Source organism: Lissotriton helveticus, chromosome 6 (assembly GCF_964261635.1).
Source record: "Lissotriton helveticus chromosome 6, aLisHel1.1, whole genome shotgun sequence".
Taxonomy (NCBI): domain Eukaryota; kingdom Metazoa; phylum Chordata; class Amphibia; order Caudata; family Salamandridae; genus Lissotriton; species Lissotriton helveticus.
Window position 1 is genome coordinate 1,029,159,657 of NC_136067.1, and position 25,297 is coordinate 1,029,184,953.

Below are 25,297 nucleotides of genomic sequence, written 5' to 3' on the forward strand. Positions count from 1 at the left end.
CACACTGGCTTTATACCTGAAAAGAAATCCCTACTTTTCATTTATCATGTGGCGGGCGGGCCTTGCTGTTAAAGGTTATTAATTAAATGTGTGGGAGACGGCAGCCAGAGACGCATGGGGCTTCATTTAGGAGGCCTTGCGTCATTTTTGCGCTTCCGATGCGTTATCTTTTGTGACGCATCGGGGGCGTAAAACATGCCTCCTGTTGCGCACTATTTACAAAGTGACACATATAAGCAGATGCGTCACTTTGTAAACCCCTACGCTACATTATACCTGCGTCAGGTATAATGTATGTGGGGGGTCGTTCCCCCACATACAGCCTCGTAAAAGTGACGCAGTGAAATCTATGAAATTTCACTGCGTCACTTCTAGGACGCCGTTGAGTCAAAATCTTGCGCCTGCCTCACAGCAGGCGTAAGACTGACGCAGGCCCTTTCACATGGGGCTTGCCCCATGGAAAGGACACATTGCTGGAGTTGCGTCACTTTTGTGACACACTCCAGCAATGCATCACTTTTCCGCTTACAGATACGTCAGAAATACTGACATATCTGTAACTCCTTGCGACATGATGCCTCATACATTAAATATGATGCAACAGGTATGTCGCAAGGAGTGCGCACTGAGAAGTGAATTATCGCTGCTTTCACGCAGCAATGTGTCATTTTTCAGCAATGAGGCCCATAGTTCTTTCCTAAATGTGTCTGTGGCATGACTTCCCATTTTTTCTGACAAATTTTCATGATATCCACATGAGATAAATGAACATAAAATGAATCCATATGGGTGTCATTTAGATAGTGCCATATTTTCAGTATATCCCCTTGAGATGAATTAACATACAATGGATATGTTTGGGTATCATTTGCATAGTGCTATATTTTCAGGATATCCACATGAGATAAATTTACACACACTTAATCTAATTCGGAATTATTGGTCGGAATCATGGTTAATTTGGCTCCTGACCCTGTGGGCCAGCATTGCTCATCCCTGGTCGAATTTTTCCTACAAAAAGCCGTGGTTTTGAAATATAAGCACTGGCACCGTCAGCTGTGCATAAACTAGCACAGGATTAGAATATTGATGAAAATATACAATTAAGAAAGTTCTAAAACAATGCACAAATAAATTAGCTTAAAGTACAGCGCACTTGAAAGTCTGAGTTTATAAAATGCAACTTTAAATATAAATATATAATCGTCCTTGTACATGTATACCCTCTCTATGTACTTATGTGTCTATATATTTATTACTTTACTCCTACTGTAGAAGAAGAAAAAAAAGATTTGACTCTCTTCAATGCACTACTCTCTGTCTCACCCTATAACTATCTGAATATGTCCTCTACCTCCACTCTGACTCGTCCCATACCTCATTCATTCTACAGCTATAATCTCCCAAACAACCCTTTCTAAATTTTTCCCTCGTGGATACCTTCTTTTACTTATCCCAAAACTCATTTAACAACTATGATCTCCCAAATAACACTTTCTAAACCTTCCCGCATCCCTCTTCCATCCCTCCATTATCCTATTCAATGAACACACTTGCATGTCGGCCACTCAAATTAACTTCTATTTCCCTATCCTAACCCACCACTATCATTTTTGGGCTCCGGAGTAGCGTGCTACTTGCCAAAAAGCGCTTTCACGCCTCGACAGGGGTAGTAAGCGCTATAAATACAAGTACAATTTCATGGCGGAACTCATCCAAAAGGAATGGATTGCGGTTTCAGACATTGTGTTTTTTAGGCATCTGGCGGAGCTTTGAGTCCAAAGGTTTTTTGTCCTTCCTGTGCACCTTTCATGCTGAGTTGCAACTCACCTTTCTAATTACTTCACTTATAAGTGTCTTTTTTGTCTTACTGAGGTTTGGTAAGGAGCGTTCTGATGCTGGGATGTGACCCACCCTGCAACCATAAATTCCCAGGTTATTTTACTGGAAACATCTACAAGCAAAACAAGTATTCAAACTTCGTATTGGCAAACATATTTAACTACTCTTAGGCTATTAGAATTATTCTCCTCTTGGTCCAAGAGGATTGCAGAGGATCAAGAACCAAGATCACAAGTTTGAGACATCCCAAGAATTTCTAAGGTTATACATATTTCGGCTACATTTAATTCAAATGGATCGAAAGATATCATTTGTGTGGGGGTGCTCCTTGTGAAAGAGCAAAATGCAGTCACTCAAAGTGCAGTTAGCCAGTGGCTGAAGTAGGCTAACCCACAGCCCCTTGCTGTATGTTGCAAAGAGTGTAAGCAAAATGTGAATGACGCAATGGCAGACCAAAGGACGAAGAGAGCTGGATGAAAGACCCTTTAAGTAAGTATATAATACATATCATTTTTTGTAAAATCAAAAGTTCTTGGCTGACTCCAACCTGAAAAATAGTAAAAAATAAGATTAGTAATAAAAAAATTCATGCCTTGGCATCTTGAATGTATCTTTCCACGGCCTGTGCATCTATGGCATGAATCAAGTGCACCTTGATAAATTGCTCCACCTCTTGAAGTTCCTGCCATGCGGCAAACACTTGGCGCCTCTTTGTTTCAAACTGTTCAATAAAAGTAGGGGTGTCGTGCTTCTCTTCAGCCTCCACAGTCACATTGGTCTGCTCACTTTCTAGAAAGAGAAATATCCAAGTTTAAAATTGCAGGCAATGAGGTATAAACCTGCTGGCACCTCCAAATAAATGATAAATATGTATCTATATGTGAGGATTTTGAACTAACCCTCAGCCATTTTACAGAATAGTGATAGTATATTTTAAGAGATGTTTAGTCTAAATATCCTCATGAACCAGAATTAGGGCAATTATGTCTGAGTAATGCAATATGCCTTTTAGAAGATGTTAGCAATATATTATTCCATATGACAAATCTATTGACATCTAAATACTATGCATTTGCAAGAGAACAGATAACTACACTGTTAGTTGGAACACATTTTATGATTTGGTCCAACAAAGCCCATTAAATCAGTCATTTGAGACCTCTGCTGTATCCACCTATTCTCTTTCGCCTTTCTTATTTCCTCATCTATTGAAAGTATTGTCAGAGTTGGCAGCAGGTGGATCACATTGCTCGTACTCCTCGTTAATTCTTTCGTTGCTTCGATGCTCCGCCTCTTAAAGAGGTCATAATACTCACTGGAGTGCTAGTCATGTAAACACTATGAGGGTAGAAATTAATACTTATCTTATCTGATTAACCATATCTTCTCATTCTGAACGTTAAAAGTGTTTATCATCTTACTATTTAAATACATGATATATATAGTATTGTTCATATTATTTAAAAAATAATGTTTTACATCTTAAAATTATCTGCTGCAGATTGACAGGGAACCATGCACAGTATGTTATACTGAAAAGATAGAACATTAATTGCTTGCCTGATGGATTTTTGTTTAAGGTCCAAGAACTCTACTTTAGCTCTTTTTGTCTATACAAATGTGGCCTTGTGAAACCCGGTATGAAGTAACATATGTATTGAATACCACTTGTTTAATTATGCCATTTTCTAATGGGACAAAGAAATTATCTCTGGAGCATGTCACAGTTAAATGGCAGCCCAACACTAAAACTGAAACCTGTCGACGAATAGTGGCCTCCTAATGGCAAATAACAATTAAATTAACCATGTTAACCATGTTAACCATTTGTGGTTTTCTTTTCTGTCTCATCACAAAAAAGATCTTTGATTATTTTTAGAATGCCTCTAGTTCCGACAGATTGAAACTTCCTACTGACAGGTGACTAGAAGAGAAATAGTAAAGATTGGCATCCCCTTGGTAGAAGTGTTGGGCACATTGACAAAGAAGCATGCAAGATTAGAAGTATAACGCCATTTTAGACCCGCCGGAAATCCTCCTGTCAGGCTGAAAGCGAGAAATTAGTTAAATAATTAGATATCTGCCACAGGTAGACATTCAGAACAACTTGGTCAGGTAGACCATGCAGTGGCAGAGCAAAGGATGTTTAAAACTCTTCTTAGTGCACTCTTAATGGTGTGGACCAAATTCAATACTTTAAAGTCTAACTGTCAATTACACCCAGTCATGTGAATTAAGACAGGCTGCAGGTACCAAAGGGCTGAGGGCAGATCAATGCCCAATTTCTAAAAGGGCAAGTTTCAAAATTGTAATTCAACATCTAACTTAACAGTTAAAGAGGATTTTTCATTACAATTTAATAGATTCAAACATGATATGCTTACCTAGTCCGAATCAAAAGTTAGCACTTATAAAATGTAATAACGCAACTCAATGTTATCCTACGGGACAGGTAGGCCTCACAGCAGTGCAAAAGCGAAGTTAAGAGTTTTTCACTACAAAGACATGTAAAACTTAAAAGTACATGTCCAACCTTTTCATTACAATGTACCCTGCCCTCTACGCTGCCCAGGGCCAACCTTAGGGTGACACATATGAAATAAAAGGAGAGTTTAAGGCTTGGCAAGGGGGTTATATTTTCAATTGTTTAAAACTGCATTCAGGCTGCAATGGTAGACCTGGGACATGTTTTAAGGGGTCACTTAAGTGGGTGGCACAATATGTGCTGCTGGCCCACTAGTAACATTTATTTTACAGGCCCTGGTATATGGTATACCACTATACTTATAAGTAAATTACATAGGCCAATCAGTTGTAAACCTTTTTAACCATGTTAAGAGAAGTGAGCACAAGCACTGGTAAGTAGTTCCAAATTACACAGAGTCCTAATGCCAATACAAACGAATTTCAGCAGGAAAATTGACGTGAGTAGGGAAAAGGTCTGGGGGAAGACAATCCTAGGGCTGACAGGTCTAACAAGAGTACAAAAATGATACAAGTATACCGTTAAAATGTGTCTCTACAACCCTGGAAAATTGTTTAAGATTGAGAACTGTAAAAAAAAAATTAGTGGGCACCAGAAGGGATTGGCAAGGAGTAAGATTGTGACCATGTGAATACTGCTGCCAAATAGCACTAAGTTACTTTCCTTTTATGAGCTTTTATATTTTTAATGAGGAACAACGGGGCAATAGGGTTTGAATGGTTTGAATAACTGATTACTGCAGATTTTGTCGAAGTCTGTCCATTTTTCCTTATTTATATTTAATCACTTTATCCTAGCAAACTGTGAACAAGGAGAAATAGCTGAGCGGTGGTTATTTGTGCACAACTTGTAATCCTGATAAAAGTGCAAACTCCCATTTGTGCCCAAGTGATAATTACACGGCACTCTGAATGGGGCTATGTGTAGGGATTAAAGTTGTTGCACTGTGCAGATAGCTGTGAACCGTGTCCTTTTCTATTTTTCTGACAGACCCAGCACACATTCTTAGAGTAGTATTGTAATGTATTCATGCAACTGCAGCAGTTCAACGATCATTTGGATTATTTCACAGTGGAGAACAGGGGTCTGCATCCTCCCACAGCACAGAGTGACTACTATCTCTTCAAGAGGCTTCTGGGAGTCAGATGGTTCAGGTCAGTTGATTTGCAGTACAGGAATACAAGCCATGTTACCTGTATCCCTGGAAGACACCATTCTGAGCCTTGAGTAAAATCCATTAATTCCCCTAATACCGATCATGCACATCCTCCTGAATTTTGTGATGTGTGTTGTGCATCCTTCTGGACCTGGCAATCACGCTGAATAGAAATGGTGCCCACTGTAGCAATGCATTTAATATTGCACAAGGTGGTGGTTCCTTTTGTCAGGAAAAGACTAATCTGGCTTTCCTATTCTTGGAGGAGCTCCTAAGGACTATGCCTTGTAGAAACTGCTAGGAGAGCAGTTTGAACAATATCCAGTTTCCGGCCTGTGTTGCATAATCTGACCAGAGATTTGTCCTGTGTCAGCACCTTGCTGTAACCGGTGTGGCTACATGAACAGGTGGTTAAAAGCTCTTCACGACGCAAGCTCAGCCACACTTAGAAAGTCCGGCTTGTGACTTATCAATAAAAATCCCACTGACATTCATTGCTTGGCCCTCTTCAATGCTTAATTTGAGCCGGTGGTTTCCGGTGCTTGGCCCTGGAACTTAATTGTCAACACAGGCACTTATGACAGTCTGCACTGTTTATCTAAATAGTAGATTAACACAACAACAGCTGTCAATTATTTCAATGAACATTAAAAATGACTAACAGCTGCTGTCCAAGCCATTGTTGTAGCTTTGGGGTCTAAAAGAATCTGAAATATCATACTTGTAGGGTGTGGGGCACGTATAGAGGTAATGAATAGTGCAAGCTGCACTGGCCTCTTGACGGGGGCGCCGGCACTTGCGTTTTTTTACCAACTAAGCACTGGCCCTCCATTTAATGTAGAAAGCTTCTGTAAAGCAATGGAGCAGAGTGGGAATAGATCATATAAAGAGACAAACCTAAAAGGGTACAAAACAGTGAAGCGCCTGAAAGTGAGCTAACATCGGGATCAACCTTTAGCCAGTAAGGCACTGTACAGCTGAAGCCCAAACTGCTGCACAGCAAATGTCTGCAACAAACCGCTCTGGAATTTCTCTGCAACAGCTGCTGTCAACGTTTACAGCGGTACAAAAGGGGGTGGTGATGGACGGAGCATCTGAACCAATCAAAGACTCACGCCCAGTCAACAGACCTGGGTTTCATCCATCACCGTTCTTTAGCCCACTCTGCCACCCCAGTTCAGACATGGCCACATGCAAATCAGTCTGACCCTGTCCCTCATGGGAACAGCCCAGCCCGAACTGCCAAGCCATGCCTTCCCTGGACCGGAATCAAGCTTCCTATGACCGGTTCGTGGAATTCCAGCCGTCTTCAGCCAGGCTTGCTTGAATCCAGTGGCAAAGTGAGCAAGGGACTCACGTCTGAGCATACCCTGCCAACTTATGGCGACAAAGCGGTACAAAAGGGGGTGGTGATGGACGGAGCATCTGAACCAATCAAACACTCACACCGAGTCAACAGATCTGGGTTTAATCTATCACCGTTCTTTAGCCCACTCTGCCACCCCAGTTCAGACATGGCCATATGCAAATCAGTCTGACCCTGAGCCTCATGGGAACAGTCCAGCCCGAACTGCCAAGCCATGCCTTCCCTGAACCGGAATCAAGCTTCCTAGGACCGGTTTCTGGCATTCCAGCCGTCTTCAGCCAGGCTTGCTTGAATCCAGTGGCAAAGTGAGCAAGGGACTCACGTCTGAGCATACCCTGCCAACTTATGGCGACAAAGCGGTACAAAAGGGGGTGGTGATGGACGGAGCATCTGAACCAATCAAACACTCACACCCAGTCAACAGATTTGGGTTTAATCCATCACCGTTCTTTAGCCCACTCTGCCACCCCAGTTCAGACATGGCCATATGCAAATCTGACTGACCCTGTGCCTCATGGGAACAGTCCAGCCCGAACTGCCAAGCCATGCCTTCCCTGGACTGGAATCAAGCTTCCTAGGACCGATTTCTGGCATTCCAGCCGTCTTCAGCCAGGCTTGCTTGAATCCAGTGGCAAAGTGAGCAAGGGACTCACGTCTGAGCATACCCTGCCAACTCATGGCGACAAAGCGGTACAAAAGGGGGTTGGTGATGGACGGAGCATCTGAACCAATCAAACACTCACACCCAGTCAACAGATTTGGGTTTAATCCATCACCGTTCTTTAGCCCACTCTGCCACCCCAGTTCAGACATGGCCATATGCAAATCAGTCTGACCCTGTGCCTCATGGGAACAGTCCAGCCCGAACTGCCAAGCCATGCCTTCCCTGGACCGGAATCAAGCTTCCTAGGACCGGTTTCTGGCATTCCAGCCGTCTTCTGCCAGGCTTGCTTGAATCCAGTGGCAAAGTGAGCAAGGGACTCACGTCTGAGCATACCCTGCCAACTTATGGCGACAAAGCGGTACAAAAGGAGGTGGTGATGGACGGAGCATCTGAACCAATCAAACACTCACACACAGTCAACAGATCTGGGTTTAATCCATCACCGTTCTTTAGCCCACTCTGCCACCCCAGTTCAGACATGGCCATATGCAAATCAGTCTGACCCTGTGCCTCATGGGAACAGTCCAGCCCAAACTGCCAAGCCATGCCTTCCCTAGACCGGAATCAAGCTTCCTAGGACCGGTTTCTGGCATTCCAGCCGTCTTCAGCCAGGCTTGCTTGAATCCAGTGGCAAAGTGAGCAAGGGACTCACGTCTGAGCATACCCTGCCAACTTATGGCGACAAAGTGGTACAAAAGGGGGTGGTGATGGACGGAGCATCTGAACCAATCAAACACTCACACCCAGTCAACAGATCTGGGTTTAATCCATCACCGTTCTTTAGCCCACTCTGCCACCCGAGTTCAGACATGGCCATATGCAAATCAGTTTGACCCGGTGCCTCATGGGAACAGTCCAGCCCGAACTGCCAAGCCATGCCTTCCCTGGACCGGAATCAAGCTTCCTAGGACCGGTTTCTGGCATTCTAGCCGTCTTCAGCCAGGCTTGCTTGAATCCGGTAGCAAAGTGAGCAAGGGACTCACGTCTAAACATACCCTGCCAACTCATGGCGACAAAGCGGTACAAAAGGGGGTGGTGATGGACGGAGCATCTGAACCAATCAAACACTCACACCCAGTCAACAGATTTGGGTTTAATCCATCACCGTTCTTTAGCCCACTCTGCTACCCCAGTTCAGACATGGCCATATGCAAATCAGTCTGACCCTGTGCCTCATGGGAATAGTCCGACCCGAACTGCCAAGCCATGCCTTCCCTGGACCGGAATCAAGCTTCCTAGGACCGGTTTTTGGCATTCCAGCCGTCTTCAGCCAGGCTTGCTTGAATCCAGTGGCAAAGTGAGCAAGGGACTCACGTCTGAGCATACCCTGCCAACTTATGGCGACAAAGCGGCACAAAAGGGGGTAGTAATGGACGGAGCATCTGAACCAATCAAACACTCACACCCAGTCAACAGATCTGGTTTTAATCCATCACCGTTCTTTAGCCCACTCTGCCACCCCAGTTCAGACATGGCCATATGCATGCAAATCAGTCTGATCCTGTGCCTCATGGGAACAGTCCAGCCCGAACTGCCAAGCCATGCCTTCCCTGGACCGGAATCAAGCTTCCTAGGACCGGTTTCTGGCATTCCAGCCGTCTTCAGCCAGGCTTGCTTGAATCCAGTGGCAAAGTGTGCAAGGGACTCACGTCTGAGCATACCCTGCCAACTTATGGTGAAAAAGCGGTACAAAAGGGGGTGGTGATGGACGGAGCATCTGAACCAATCAAACACTCACACACTGTCAATAGATCTGGGTTTAATCCATCACCATTCTTTAGCCCACTCTGCCACCCCAGTTCAGACATGGCCATATGCAAATCAGTCTGACCCTGTGCCTCATGGGAACAGTCCAGCCCGAACTGCCAAGCCATGCCTTCCCTGGACTGGAATCAAGCTTCCTAGGACCAGTTTCTGGCATTCCAGCCGTCTTCAGCCAGGCTTGCTTGAATCCAGTGGCAAAGTGAGCAAGGGACTCACGTCTGAGCATACCCTGCCAACTTATGGCGCCAAAGCAGTACAAAAGGGGGTGGTGATGGACGGAGCATCTGACCCAATCAAACACACACCCAGTCAACAGATCTGGGTTTAATCCATCACCGTTCTTTAGCCCACTCTGCAACCCCAGTTCAGACATGGCCATATGCAAATCAGTCTGACCATGTGCCTCATGGGAACAGTCTAGTCTGAACTGCAAAGCCATGCCTTCCCTGGACCGGAATAAAGGTTCCTAGGACCGGTTTATGGCATTCAAGCCGTCTTCAGTCAGGCTTGCTTGAATCCAGTGGCAAAGTGAGCAAGGGACTCACGTCTGAGCATACCCTGCAAACTTATGGTGACAAAGCGGTACAAAAGGGGGTGGTGATGGATGGAGCATCTGAACCAATCAAACACTCACACCCAGTCAACAGATCTGGGTTTAATCCATCACCGTTCTTTAGCCCACTCTGCCACCCCAGTTCAGACATGGCCATATGCAAATCAGTCTGACCCTGTGCCTCATGGGAACAGGACAGCCCGAACTGCCAAGCCATGCCTTCCCTGGACCGGAATCAAGCTTCCTAGGACCGGTTTCTGGCATTCCAGCCGTCTTCAGCCAGGCTTGCTTGAATCCAGTGGCAAAGTGAGCAAGGGACTCACGTCTGAGCATACCCTGCCAACTTATGGCGACAAAGCGGTACAAAAGGGGGTGGTGATGGACGGAGCATCTGAACCAATCAAACACTCACACCCAGTCAACAGATCTGGGTTTAATCCATCACCGTTCTTTCACCCACTCTGCCACCCCAGTTCAGACATGGCCATATGCAAATCAGTCTGACCCTGTGCCTCATGGGAACAGTCCAGCCCGAACTGCAAAGCCATGTCTTCCCTGGACCGGAATCAAGCTTCCAAGGACTGGTTTCTGGCATTCCAGCCGTCTTCAGCCAGGCTTGCTTGAATCCAGTGGCAAAGTGAGCAAGGGACTTACGTCTGAGCATACCCTGCCTACTTTTGGCGACAAAGCGGTACAAAAGGGGGTGGTGATGGACGGAGCATCTGAACCAATCAAACACTCACACCCAGTCAACAGATCTGGGTTTAATCCATCACCGTTCTTTAGCCCACTCTGCCACCCCAGTTCAGACATGGCCATATGCAAATCAGTCTGATCCTGTGCCTCATGGGAACAGTCCAGCTTGAACTGCCAAGCCATGCCTTCCCTGGACCGGAATCAAGCTTCCTAGGACCGGTTTCTGGCATTCCAGCCAAATATCAGCCAGGCTTGCTTGAATCTAGTGGCAAAGTGAGCAAGGGACTCACGTCTGAGCATACCCTGCCAACTTATGGCGACAAAGCGGTACAAAAGGGGGTGGTGATTCACTGAACCAATCAAACACTCACACCCAGTCAACAGATCTGGGTTTAATCCACCAACGTTTACAAGCACTCTTACCTTTAAGCTGAATACAAACCGAGATTCTCCAAAACAATGGCAACGACACACAAAGAGAACGCCATTTTGCTGACCAGTGTGCATTTGCCTACAGTGGCGTTTTCCCCACAGAGACGTTGCAAAGGATACAAGTCACTCTGCAAGCCCTCAGTCAGGGCCAGACTGGCCTTAGTGGGACTTGGCCGTTTGCCCGGGAGTTTGGAAGGGTGGGGAGCGGTTTTGGTGCGATGCTGCAATATCAGACCCCAGTAACAAACACAGCAGTGCTGGGGGTAGGTTTTGTAAGCAGCAGTGCTTCACGTTCCTCTCCCACACCCCCAGGGGTGGGTGGGGGAAGTCTGACAAAATTGCCAGGGCCGCTTTTGGTTTCCAGTCCGGCCCTGCCCTCAGCATGCATCCACATTATAGAATCACTCCAACTTCATGCAGATGCTTTTCAACAGTGATCCCGTGCCACAGTGTTCTGCAGCACCACTGTGCCTTGATGCTTTCTGACTTTAGCAGTTATTCCTGGTCTTTTACCAGTCTGCTTGGTGACAGATCTGTTTTTCTTTTTAGAGATTTGCTCTCTTGCGATTATTCTTTGCCTCAACATTGATGCTCCTGTTACTACCCTTAAGTCAGCTTTCCAGTGATTTCCTTTTCTACATTTAAGTCTGCCATTTCCTCCACCGTATTCCAGAGCTATCTACAATTCTAAACAAGTAAATACAAATGACAGCTCTGTAAACATAGCAACTTAGGTAAATATTTAATGGAACAGAAATAGTCCCTTGGATATAACTTAGAGCAACAATGAACATGAATAGGTACAATCAATGTAATTATGATCAGAAAAGTGAAACTAATTATTATGCTGCTTAGGTGAACCAATATATGAAATTCTAAAGGAACTCGTATAGGTTTAAGGCATTACGAAAATGAAATTCAAAGGCATGATTGATATTTTTATATGCTGCATGGAAAAAACCAGAACATACTGCATTAGCAACTAAAGGCGCAACAGTGATTTGGTAAAGTGGCGGCACAGCGCTTTGGTTAAGAAAGTGAAATAGTGAGTACAAATATGTTTAAATCTAACAACACAAAGGAGTTTCGGCAGCATATCACCAAGTCATTGGAACAATAAGGTGGGGGGCACGGAATTGAACTCAGAAGAGAAAAAAAAAACAAATATGAAGGGAAAAGAAGGCCACAGGCAAACTAAAGTAAAAGCAAAGTAGTCATAAAAACGGTGTTGCCAGGCAGCTTACTTGCTCATATTGTAGAAATGTATAGCATCTTTGCCTCTACCGAACCAGACTTACTACTACGTCGGGCTGGTCCTATTGTGACTGGTGCAGCACAACTTGTCAACCTGTATTTGCCCCTCTATGCATGTCTACATTTTCCAATGCTCTGTTTTCCACCTTCTCTAAGTTTGAAGTTTTTTTTTTGGGGGGGGGGGTCTTTTCTAGGCTCCCTTTTCTGGGAGCTGTCAATTATCCACAATCAGTATCTTGAGATCCAATATTGCCTTGGATTTGGGCAAACGTGTCCAGTCTCTGCCTTGGTCACAGGTTTAGACAAAGTAGGAAACTTAACTTAGTTAAGTTCTTGCAGCATGAATCTGTCCTACGCCTGAGGAGTTAAGATTGATAACGGGGAGAGGGGAAAGAAGGCTCACAGCTCCCATCTGGATAAGTTCAGTCACCAGGAAGTTGCATAGAGATGAGGAGTTGAAGGCTGTCCCTTGTTAACACATTGAACACACCCTTTTGTATTATTACCCAAAGAGGAGGAGTTTAAGATATTAAATGCAAGAAAAGGTCCAATAACAAACACATCCTTTATTCACTCCACTTGCTCACTTGAAAATTTCCATCAACTTCTATCAACTCGCCTCCTGGCCCATTGCTACAGTAGCACAAGGACTACGTGCTGTCAACGCCAATGCCTGTAATTAAGGGTTAATATATATTTCTGCCTTCATTTGTCAGAGTTTTCATCTGTTCACTTAATCAAAAGCCTTATTAAATTCCATAAAATCAACATAGATGGCCCCATTCTTTCCCTAACATGTTTGCAGTCAGGCACTGCATTGCCAATGATCGATGACTGCTGTCCTTCACAAAACACAACCTGGATGTCAACAAGAATAGACACTAAATGTTCGTGCCTGAAAGTGGTGCATTAAAGGTTTGCCAAAAACGTTTTCTCTGGCATTTATCAGGAAAAGGGATCTCTTACAGGCAGGGCTTTAAGTGGGATGATAAAACTAGGGGGGTCTCTCATAGGGGCATGACCGCTGTAATTAAGGGCATGGCTTAACACACTTAAGCTAAAAATCTGTTAGGCACAGTGTGCTGTCCCACTGATATTTTGCTGTTTCTGTCCATTCATCCAGATATATAACACAACAAGTAACATTACACCTACAACAAGCCAGGACTATTGGCTTTGTCAATGGTTGTAAGTTTCATAAGATAAATAAGCAACACCTATGACTTCGTAATATTGAAAATGCTCCTCCCTCTTGTGGGTGAAGTTGTGGCCTAAGGCTAGAACAACTGACCTTCGAGCTGAAAAAACAGGTTCGAGCCTGACGCCCTGTGATTCTCAAAATGAATATGCCCTGGTGTAATGTCACTGATGCGAATGTAAAGCGCTCCAAAGTTTCGCTAATAAAAACTGAAAAATGAGTGGGCCTTCAGAGAGAAACCACCCTTAAAAGCTACCCAGTGTAAACTAGTCTCATTATTGAACTCAATGGTGCCTCGTACGCTTCATACACCTAGTCAGCCTTTAGTAAATACTGCATTCATCCCCCTAGTTCGCCACAGAGGTTTCCTATGGCTTACCATACCTGAAATCAGACTTCGACAAATATTGTGCTGAATTATTGCACACTACCCCTCTAAACCCAGGGGCAGCCTTAGGCATGTGCAAGCTGTGCACCTGCACAGGGCCACCAAACCCCAGGGGCCACCACGCCAATATATATCCTTAATATAATAATCCTCTGAGGATGGATACATATTTGCGTGGCGACCCCTGGCAGGGAATTGGAAGCCTCCGGCTCTATTCCACTTCCAAACACCCTGACCCCCCCCCTTCTTTACTGGCCTCCGCGCTCCACCCCGCCCGGACCCCCTCTTCCAGGGCCCCCTATCTACGCTCCCTGCTCAGGGCCACCATGAGCCTAGAGCCGCCCCTGCTAAACCCCAGACCTTGAACTTTTAAAATCATTATAACCCAGCCCCCTTTTACCCTACCTCCATTCCCCCTCTTCCTTTTTCGAAATCACCAATAGGGGCCCAATTCACTCCTGATTTGTTTTTTAAATCATGTCCGGGCTGAGTGCTGCATCTTATTCAGATTTCTTTTTTGAGGGTTTAATGTCCATCTGGCCCACCAGATTCTGTTGATCAGCCAATGCTTTCATGCACCTTATGAAGCCGCCTGATGGCTGCCTTGATTAACCTCCTAGACAGCAAATGGTAGACCTCTTGCAGAATTAGATATTTAAAATGCTGAACATTGGTCATAACCAGAACTTCCTCAATGGTATTAGACTCTCTCGGGTGCAGATAACGTAAAGCAGACAAAGTGTCAGTTGATCTAAGGACCGTAGAAGAAGTGTACCAAAGAACAGTGTCCACTGTAGAACTATGAACCAGATAAAGGATCTTGAACACCATTCACACTTGAGCTGCAAGCCAATGCAATAACAGAAATGTAGCTTCTTATTTACATAATACTATTTTACATGCTATGCTACAGCCTATCTGTCATTTACTTTGATATAGGTTTTTAGACCAGACTTGACTACTACAAAATGTTCTACTGGACGGGTTAAGTCAGTAGCAGGAAAGAGAGGGATATTGCATCATATGTAGTATAGTTGGCCCAAGAAGTATTACATCACGGAAATTGGCTCAGACAATAAGAAAAGAATGGCGATAAACCAGAAGCCAAGACATGAAGTTTAAAACAATTGGAACTGAGGATCTAAGTAGTGACAGAAAATACTGAATGAGGGCATGGTTGGATCAAAAAGCCTCCGCCCTAAAATGCCAGTTTCTCACTCTATATTGCTTTAATTTCGAGATTGGAGAGAGTCATCCACTAGTTCAACGCAGTGGCACAAACGCTGCTGTAGGCGATGCGCGGGGGCTGCAGTGCATCCGGACTGTAGGCTTCAGGAGCTATCGGGTGTACAGTGTTAACATCCCACAAAAAATTAAAAGTCTTTGCTGCACTAATTGTGTGGGATGCATGTGGGTGAGGCATGGACCTGTCTTTGCCAGTCAGCGACTGGTAGAGGCTGGAATGGTCCCCACCTTGTGGCTCTTCGATTCAGAACTTGGCTGTGAGCAATGTACTTTTGCTCCGTTGATGGTTTCTCGTATCATTATTTTTAAACTGTCTTAAGTGCATGGGGCGCACTAACCATGGCTGAGCTTTTTCTGTATTGTGAACTTGTTGATTATGGTGTTATCAGGGAGAAATGCAAATCGCGTCATGTGAAAGTCAGTACTGCCCCCAAAAATTCTTCTTCGGACGCCTTCATCACTTGAGCTGTGGGGCTCATAGATGAGGAGATTCAATTAGCTGAAAGGCGTCTTTCAGTCTCTTACTCACCATGGATACATAAGAACTTCCTTCTGCTGCTATCGCTCAAACTGACCCTTTAGGGACTGTCTATGTCAGTGGCCCTGGGTCTGATATGGCTTGTGTTTCTGACACTCTTGTCTAATTGAAGAAACAGTCTTTGCTATCTCCCCCTCCACAGGACACTGGTCTGGTTGCAAAACTGAAAAAGCGGGGCTTAATCAAAGGAACCAGGAAAACGCTGAGGTACCAGTCCATCAATAGCCTTCTAATAATATCTTGCAGATTGATTTTAAGCAAGAACTTATCACAGAGATTAGTGATAAACCTAAATGTTTTTGGATATATGTCTCCAGCCACTATACGAGTGCCTTGAAAACATATATCATTGTTGGGCCCTATAATATCTCGATCTAACACCAAGCTTCCTCCCTAGCCAAGTACAATGTGTCTGACACAGCCAATTTATAATGAGGAAGGAAAGCAGGGGAATGAGGTTATGGTAGGGGATCCCTCTATCAAAAATGGGCAACTTGTCCCGGTGGCAAGTGTGCCTGTGGCAGTAGTGGGGGATTTGCAGCCATCCTCAAGCCAATATGAACCCAGCCATAATTTACTTATTGGAGCTATCAAGACCACAGTGTGCAGCTTACCACCGGAGGCCTGCCCATATGTTCTTCTTTTAGCTGAAGTGCCCTGTACAGACTAACAGGGTGTGGGAACCACAGAACAGTTAATTAATAAGATGACCCACTGGTTACATGGACACATTAAGTGGTGTTTAATGGGATTCTGTTTTCCAGGAGGATGGGTTGGTGAGTTCCATGAAGCAGGAATACACAGGTAACTATCGTTTTTAATTTCAGGAATCTGCTTGTCTTTAGTGATCTGATTCAGTCAGCATACTTTGTTGGAAAGTGCCATGGTTCAATGAAGGTTCTCTGCTGGGTTGCTTTTTTTATTTTTATAGAATCACCAGGAAGGGTAGTGGCACTTGATCAAAACTACATCCTTTGTATCTACATCTATTTCTTTTCACAATAGAAACTTTGGCTTAAATGCCTTGGCAGAGAATAACTGACATTGGAGTCTGCAGTGGATAGTACCTGTTCCAGCCCAGAGGATAAACAGACCTCTGCCCTACTTTGACCCTTCCTCTCTCACAGATGAGTTCAGTGGCGTCACTAGGGTTGGTGTCACCTGGTGCGGGTAACTCATGGTGTCACCCCCTCACAACTTACCGGATGGACCAACTCACCCTTTGCCTGCACCATGTCCCCTCTGCCTGCACCATCTCTCCCTCTGTCTGCACCATTTCGACCCCTGCCTGCACCATCTTTCCCTGAGCCTACACCATCTCACCCTCTGCCTGCACCATCTCCCCTCTGCCTGCACCATCTCCCCTCGGGTTGCACCATCCCTCCCTGTGTCCACACCATCTACCCTCCGCCTGCACCATCTCTCCCTCTGCCTGCACCATCCCTCCCTCTGCCTGCACCATCTCCCCTCTACCTGCACCCTCTCTCCCTCTGCCTCAACCATCTCCCCTCTTCCTGCACCATCTCTCCCTCTGCCTGCACCATCTCTCCCTCTGCCTGCACCATCTCTCCCTTTGTCCACAATATCTCCCCTCTGCCTGCACCATCTCTCCCTCTGCCTGCACCATCTCTCCCTCTGCCGGCACCATCTCCCCTCTGCCTGCACCATCTCCCTCTCTGCCTGCACCATCTCACCCTCTACCTGCACCATCTCCCTCTCTGCCTGCACCATCACACCATCTGCCTGCACCATCTCTCCATCTGCCTGCACAATTTCCGCTCTGCCTGCATCATCTCCCTCTCTGCCTGCACCATCTCACCCTCTACCTGCACCATCTCCCTCTCTGCCTGCACCATCACACCCTCTGCCTGCACCAACTCACCCTCCGCCTGCACCATGTCGACTCTGCCTGCACCATCTCTCCCTCTGTCCGCACCATCTCCCCTCCGCCTGCACCATTTCACCCCCTGCCTGCACCATCTTACCCTCAGCCTACACCATCACACCCTCTGCCTGCACCATCTCCCCTCTGCCTGCACCATCTCCCCTCTGGTTGCACCATCCCTCCCTGTGTCCACACCATCTCCCCTCCGCCTGCACCATCTCTCCCTCTGCCTGCACCATCCCTCCCTCTGCCTGCACCATATCCCCTCTGCCTGCACCCTCTCTCCCTCTGCCTCGACCATCTCCCCTCTGCCTGCACCATCTCTCCCTCTGCCTGCACCATCTCTCCCTTTGTCCACACTATCTCCCCTCTGCCTGCACCATCTCTCCCTCTGCCTGCACCATCTCTCCCTCTGCCTGCACCATCTCCCCTCTGCCTGCACCATCTCCCTCTCTGCCTGCACCATCTCACCCTCTACCTGCACCATCTCCCTCTCTGCCTGCCTAGTTTTGTAAATTTTATTAAGAAACCATGATCACGTTTAATAGCTAAAAATAGAGAATTATGCTGGACAAACACATGGGCTTTTATCGAGTATTAAATAAATTCATTATAGATTGTGCTCATAGGGACAGTGAATATGTTTAATTAAAAGTCTGTCCTCTATTTTGAATTATTAGAAAAAGACCCTCCAATAGTATTTCCCACGTTTTTGTCCAATGAGGGGTTCAAAAACAAAGCCACCATCCACATTATACAAATGTGGGACGTGCAGGCGGAGGGGAGATGGTGCAGGCGGAGGGGAGATGGTGCAGGCAGAGGGTGAGATGGTGCAGGCAGAGGGTGAGATGGTGCAGGCTGAGGGGGAGATGGTGCAGGCAGGGGGTGAGATGGTGCAGGCAGGGGGTGAGATGGTGCAGCGGAGGGGAGATGGTGCAGACAGAGAGTGAGATGCTGCAGGCAGAGGGGAGATGGTGCAGGCTGAGGGGGAGATGGTGCAGGCTGAGGGAGAGATGGTGCAGGCAGCTGCTCAGATGATGCAGCAGAGGGGAGATGGTGCAGACAGAGGGAGAGGTGGTGCAGGTAGAGGGGAGATGGTGCAGGCTGAGGGGGAGATGGTGCAGGCAGGGGGTGAGATGGTGCAGCGGAGGGGAGATGGTGCAGACAGATGGTGCAGGTGGAGGGGAGATGGTGCAGGCTGAGGGGGAGATGGTGCAGGCAGGGGGTGAGATGGTGCAGCGGAGGGGAGATGGTGCAGACAGAGGAAGAGATGGTGCAGGTGGAGGGGAGATGGTGCAGGCTGAGGGTGAGATGTTGCAGGCTGAGGGTGAGATGGTGCAGGCAGGGGGTGAGATGGTGCAGCGGAGGGGAGATGGTGCAGACAGAGGTAGAGATGGTGCAGGTGGAGGGGAGATGGTGCAGGCAGAGGGGGAGATGGTGCTGGCATAGAGGGAGATGCTGCAGGCAGAGAGGGAGATGGTGCATGCAGAGGGAGAGATGGTGCAGGCAGTGAGGGAGATGGTGCAGGCAGAGAGGGAGATGGTGCAGGCAGAGGGGGAGATTGTGCAGGCGGAGGGGAGATGGTGCAGGCGGAGGGGAGATGGTGCAGGCAGACGGTGAGGTGGTGCAGGCAGAGAGAGAGATGGTGCAGGCAGGGGGTCAGATGGTGCAGGCGGAGGGGAGATGGTGTCGACAGAGGGAGAGATGTTGCAGGCAGAGGGTGAGTTGGTCCATCCGGTAAGTTGTGAGGGGGTGACACCATGAGTTACCCGCACCGGGTGACACCAACCCTAGTGACGCCACTGCTCGGGCGTAGTACTTCCTGGCACAGCAAACAGTAATCTCATTCCTCCCTAAAAGCTCATATTTTCAATTAAGATTCTTCACCCGACACTAGTTTCTTCAAAGCTTCCAAACTCACTGCAAGTGTTTACTGAGAACCGGACGCCTGTTCCCGCTTCTATCTTTCAGAGGGGTGAGACAGAGTCATGCTCTCAGGCTCCCTTTGTACGCGCTGAAACTCAGAAGTGTATACTCACGTGTTCCGTAATTTGAATACAATTCAAACTTTATTCATACACGCCGAGTGGGCAGAAAAGGCCTCAACATAGTTTGAATTCATTTGAAACTTTATTTAAACATGTCGCATAAGCAGGGCAGGCGTGTCATGAATCCGTGCCCACATCTTTAAAACAACATTCACCTTGTCTGGTTTGTTCAGCCTCTAACGGGTCACTCTCGCTGTAACCCTAGAAGACCTAAAAATTAAAATGTGTTTACCTTTTCTGTCTGTAACAGCAGAGCAGTCCGCTACCTTCCCTCGGCTCGAGATATTACTGCCATAAAGCCTCACGTCTGCCGTGAACGCGAGCGTACGTACCGTCGTTGCTGCGTGACTGGGTCCCCGGAGAGTCCCCGCATCATTAAGCTCGTGCCAGCGGCCGCAGACTGAGCTGTGTTACATACACAGCATAACCAGGTGGATGGTGTCCCCCCATTTGAGGGTGTCACCCGGTGCGGTCCGCACTCCCTGCACCCCTCTAGTGACGCCACTGGATGAGTTTGAAGTCTGATTGTGGCATTGGGTTTGGATGTGTGAGTTGACTAAGTTAAAACCGTTTAACATTGCCTTGTTACAGGAAAGCTAGGATACCAATGATGGTTTCGATGACTGTTTTATTTGGTAGTCAGCCACCACTATTCCTTCAGCATCTGGGCAGTCAGGAGCTTGTTTAACTCTGTAGTTGAAGGCTACTCTGAACTGTGACAAAAGCCCCATCACCTCTAATTGTGATTTGTGTCAAGCTTTTCATTTGGCCTGCTATAACAACACACTTAACAAGATAATTATTCATTTTTATAATGACACCTTTGCCAGTAGTTTTAATCGAAATTTCTGTTTTCTTATTTTTTTTTAAGCCAGCCTTGATATTATGTATACTACAGCGGATAAGGGGTATAATCAGGGGGCATATTATCAAGAAACGGCGTTCAAATTATCGCTGCTTTAGCGGCACTGCCGCTAAAGCGGCTATAATGGGCTTGATAATATGCCGTTGTGAATTCCCATAGACGTCCATGTTCTGGTGTGAACATGGGCTTCAATTGGAATTCTCAAGGGCATATTGTCAAGCCCATTATTGCCGCTTCAGCAGCAGTTTCCCGCCGCTAAAGCGGCGGTAATTTTAACGCCCTTCTTGATAATATGCCCCTTAGTCCTTGCAGGGGACTTTAATGCCAAGGTTCGAAAATCATCAATAGCTAGAAATAGTTGTATATTTGAGGCTGGTGACAGTGCAGATAATCTTCTCATCTGTAAATCAGAGGGAGGACTTTGAGGCAGGCAGTGGATAGAATGACAGGTGGGCAGACACTCATTTTGTTGCAATGGTGAACCCTCTCCAAGAAACTCTAAATCAGCCCCATAGTGTAAAGTGTGGTTCTCTTCATAATGAGCCCCTTCCCTGAGATCATAAAAAGTACAAGATAGAACCAGCAATTGAACCCAAATTACCTAGCAAAATTTGAAAGGATTTCTATATTACGATTACCTCCTGTGACTAAATCAGTGGACACAGTTAGAGAGTACATGGGTCACCCCAGTGGCATTACATGCAATCAATTTGATTTCCGAATTGTATCACACAAATATGGCTTCTGATAAGCCGTTGAGAAGAATAAAGTATGGAATTTCCTGTTGATAAGCTTTAGGAACAATAAAGAACAATCAAATAAGGTTGTAATGCTATCATAGTCTTACCTTAATAGCAAAACATGTTGAATAGGTGTTGTTGGATGTCTTTTCAGATAGCAAATAATAAAATTGTTATTTTTTTAATGTGTTTTAAATGGTGTTTTGCTATACTTTTAATTGACTAAGAAAGCAAATATATTGCATGGTCCATATAACTAACCAATTCCTGTTCCATTGTCGCCTAGTACGGTGAATGGACCACTTAAAAATGCCCAAAGAGCAATACTTATTAGTACTGTTTAAATCTTCCTGCAGATATCACAGTCTACTTACCAAGTCCTGATACTTCTGAATAATGTTTGGCCACAAATTCCAATTCATTTCGAAATCTGGAAAGTAGAAAATACATTGTATTACTGCTAAATTGAAAATCACCAGCTTCATGGAACAATGGCCAAAAGCAACTATAACACATAAAATAACAAAAACAGAAAATCAACCTAGTCCTTAGTTCCTGAATTGTGCAAGTAACTGAAGACCTGGCTCTTCACCTAGCCCCGACCCTGACTCGGCCAATAGAGCTCCTGCTTCAGCGCCATGATACTATCCTGAGCGAGCTCTGCCCTATACACATACACATAACATAGCACAACACAACATAACAAAATAATATAATATTACATAACCTAGCTTAATTCAGGACAATCCTATTGTCACTTGGTTTTCCTAATGTCTAATTAAGATTTTTTTATAATATGTATTATCATTGGAACCAACCCTGCCTGCATCTATGGAATTTCATTAGCTGTAAACCACAGTTTAGAACTCATCAAAAGTAGATGAAACACATGATGGAGAAAAAATGGTGCAAAAACTTGGATACATGTGTTGTTAAATGAAATAAATTCATGGAATCTTCCTGATTGCTAATATTGCTAATTAGGAAATCACACATCATAGGTGAAGGTGTGTTTAGAAATATTTTTCCAATATACCCCCTTATACATTTTATTCCCTAATGGAAATTTAGGCTGACTAGTCACAACTGGTTTCAACAAGATCTGGATGTGACCATTTCAATAGATGTCAAAGACTATTTCTAGGCATGTAATATGATATAGACTTAATTCAAAGCAGAAGCATAGTAATTTAAATATATAGTTAGTTAGTTAGCAGTGATATCTTTAGCATGAGGTGAAAAATAAACTATATCATGGTGTGTGGAAAATACCTCTCCGATACCGTGAGGGTTATGTTCGTGCTTTATAAAACACAGTAAATAAAATAAATATTTATTAGGGCTGATTCATAAAAGATTTTATGATTGCCAGAAATAGTACTAGAGGAGTACTCTTTTATCTAATCTTATATGGGTTTGTGATTCAGCCCGCAATGTCCAAAGCCCTAATAAGAAAAGTGCAATTGCTTCACATGCTCACACACAACATCCATCCAAGAAAGCAAAGGCCCTTTTTAAGTTCATTTTAGTTATGAGTCATCATGTAGCATCCCAATACATAAAAGCACAATGAGCAGTGACTTCCCAAAATGCGTGCAAGCACTTCCATTCCATCCCTAAGTGTGAATCAAAACATGCTTGGGCCATTTTGCAAGTGCAGAATATAACTGTACGCATGCACACATGGAAAGAGACAACTAGCTATTTAATGTCTGAAATGTTTGAAGGGAAGAAGTACCCTCTCCATTCCTCTATCCCTCCACTATCTTTGTTAAAACCAAATAACAAACTCACTTATCCCCTGCACTAATTAATTTAATATCTCCTTGTACTAATTCACCACTAATCCTCTTTGGGTTCCAGAGTAGCATGCTACTCGGCGAAAAGCAATTTGAGTAGTCATGGGTAAGCACCATATAAATACAATTACGATAAAGCCTTGTACTTTTAACCCACCACCACTTCGGGGGGCTACTACTCTCCTTGATTTTAGAAGAGGTCTCAAAACTTGGCTGTTTACCCAGTAGGTTCCCTAGCAGTCCCTCTTTTTTGTCTGTTTGCTTTTTACTCTTTTTAACTGTGTTATGTTACTCTGAATTAATTCTCCTTACCTAAAGCGCCGGGACACTCTTTTTGAGTAACCGTTGCGCTATACAAAAGAATAAATAACATAACATAACATAACTGTAGCTTACAGGCTTACTATATACCACATGGAACCCAGACCTATTCGCTTTACCAAAGCTTGTTTAGAGTGAGAATTTAATAGCAACAGCAACATACATGTTCTCAATCGCCTTCTACCCAGAAATAGTACTCACTGTTCATTTTTGTCCAAAGCAGCAACTGCCTCTTCTTCCAGTCTCTTCACGAGGTGTTTGGCCCGCCTGACGTCATTAGAGTCCACAGCACGTATTCTCATGCTTCTGATATGCTCCGATAAAATCTGCCAAGAAATAAAAATAGCAAAACAGATAACATATTCAATCACTTTTTCAGGATCTACCACACTATAGGTCTTAGTCATCAAATATACTATATTAGCACTGTAAGCGTGTGCCTTCTATTAAAAATATGCATGGTAAAGGCATCTGAGTGGTAAAGGATGCCTGGCAAATGCATATGTTGTATCGTCATACAACTTGGCCGAAGCAGTCAGCAATAGCAGTGATTAATCCAAACATTACTTCCATTACCTTGTTGTTTGTTGCACTCCGAGGGGCTCCGCCCGCCATATCCCCGGGAAACGGGACCGCCCGCAATGCGTGCGGCAGTCCTGCACCTACAATTAGGATGCGCCCGCCAGACTGGCGGGCGCATCTCGCATTTGTAACATTGCGGCGGGTGGTGCTGAAAACACCGCCGGCCGCAATGCCACAAATGCAAGGTGTGCGTTTCAATGCACAAAGTGACAGGCACTACGCGGTGCATACCACGTTGTACTTTGAAATGCAGGGGGTACCATAGGTACCCCCCCATGTGCACCTTCCACCCCCCAGAATCCCTGGGGGCCCGCTACGGACCCCCACAGTTGAAGACCGCATTCCTTTCCATGGCGGCGTTGCTGCCACGGAAGGGCATGTCCCCGCAAGCATACTAATATGGATGGCGGTGTCTACCAGACACCGCCACCATATGAACAGCTTTTTTGCCCGGTAGGCAATCGGGCGGATTGCCTACCAGAGGAAAACTGGCAGACGGTCTTTCCTTCCACCGGGGTCCCCCCGCCATAGTAATATGGCGGAGGGAATTGGCATGCGGGCGGGCACAAATGTCGGGCGGATCGTCACCACCATGCGGGCGTTGGCGATCCGCCCGACATGCTAATGGGCCCCTTAGTTTGTAGATTTAAATAGCGCTGCTTATCACCCATGAGGGTATCCAGACATTGGTAGATTAAGTGACATGCCCGAAATCCCAAGACATTGCACCGACGCCACTGGCGTAACGAAAATTGAGGGGGCCTCCTTGCAAGGTATGTAGAGGGGCCCCCTCCGGGCTCAATTAGGAGCTCTCCGGACAGAGTGCAGTGCCGAGGGGGCCCCCTGGAGCTTTGGGCCCCACCGCACCACGTGGGCTGCCGGGGCCTGTGTTACGCCTCTGACCGACGCCGAGACTCAAACCCCGATCCCTAGCTCCTGAGTCGGCAGCTCTGGCCGCTGCGCAACTTCATCTTCTCCTCTTCCACTTCTAAGCATGCTGGGTATGCCAAGACTAAGCTCCAATGCTCACTGTGCCACAGGGCCGACGCCGCACCTCACTGATAAGGCGCAATTTGCTGAAAGCTGTGTAGGGCTGCTTGTGTTTCCATATTGGGGGGGGGCTGGCTTTGCAGTTTGGTCTACAGTGTTCCTATTGGAGCAGGACCAAAAATGATTTGCACAACTTCTGTCATTCAAGCACAGGTCTATCACTAAATGGGGGCGAGAGTCCAGGGCCTTCTTAATGGCATCAAACGGAGATTGTGGTGACTTTTGGCCCATCGCACAATTCAGTATCACTCATATGGCCACAATCTCGAGGACAGCTCCAATTCAAGCTGATAAAACCTCTTTGTAATCTCTGACCCAGACAAATTCTTTATCGCACAAATAAATACAATGTGGAAAGAGACCAACCTGTGACTTTCTTCATATTGGAAAATCCTGTTACTTTTTTAAACATGTGAAGTGTGGAAT

General features: G+C 45.7%; 1 protein-coding gene across 3 annotated transcripts in view; it reads right to left on the bottom strand.

The window, feature by feature from the left end:
* C6H6orf118 (chromosome 6 C6orf118 homolog) overlaps positions 1-25,297 on the bottom strand; it is a 338,123-nt gene that overhangs the window by 91,199 nt on the left and 221,627 nt on the right. For all 3 annotated transcript variants that reach the window (XM_078648656.1, XM_078648655.1, XM_078648654.1), the window contains 3 exons: positions 23,441-23,565; positions 21,494-21,549; positions 2,435-2,631 (listed from right to left, as the gene is read on the bottom strand). In XM_078648656.1, coding sequence (XP_078504782.1) covers positions 2,435-2,631; positions 21,494-21,549; positions 23,441-23,565 — 378 coding nt within the window. The remainder of the gene's footprint in view (positions 1-2,434; positions 2,632-21,493; positions 21,550-23,440; positions 23,566-25,297) is intronic.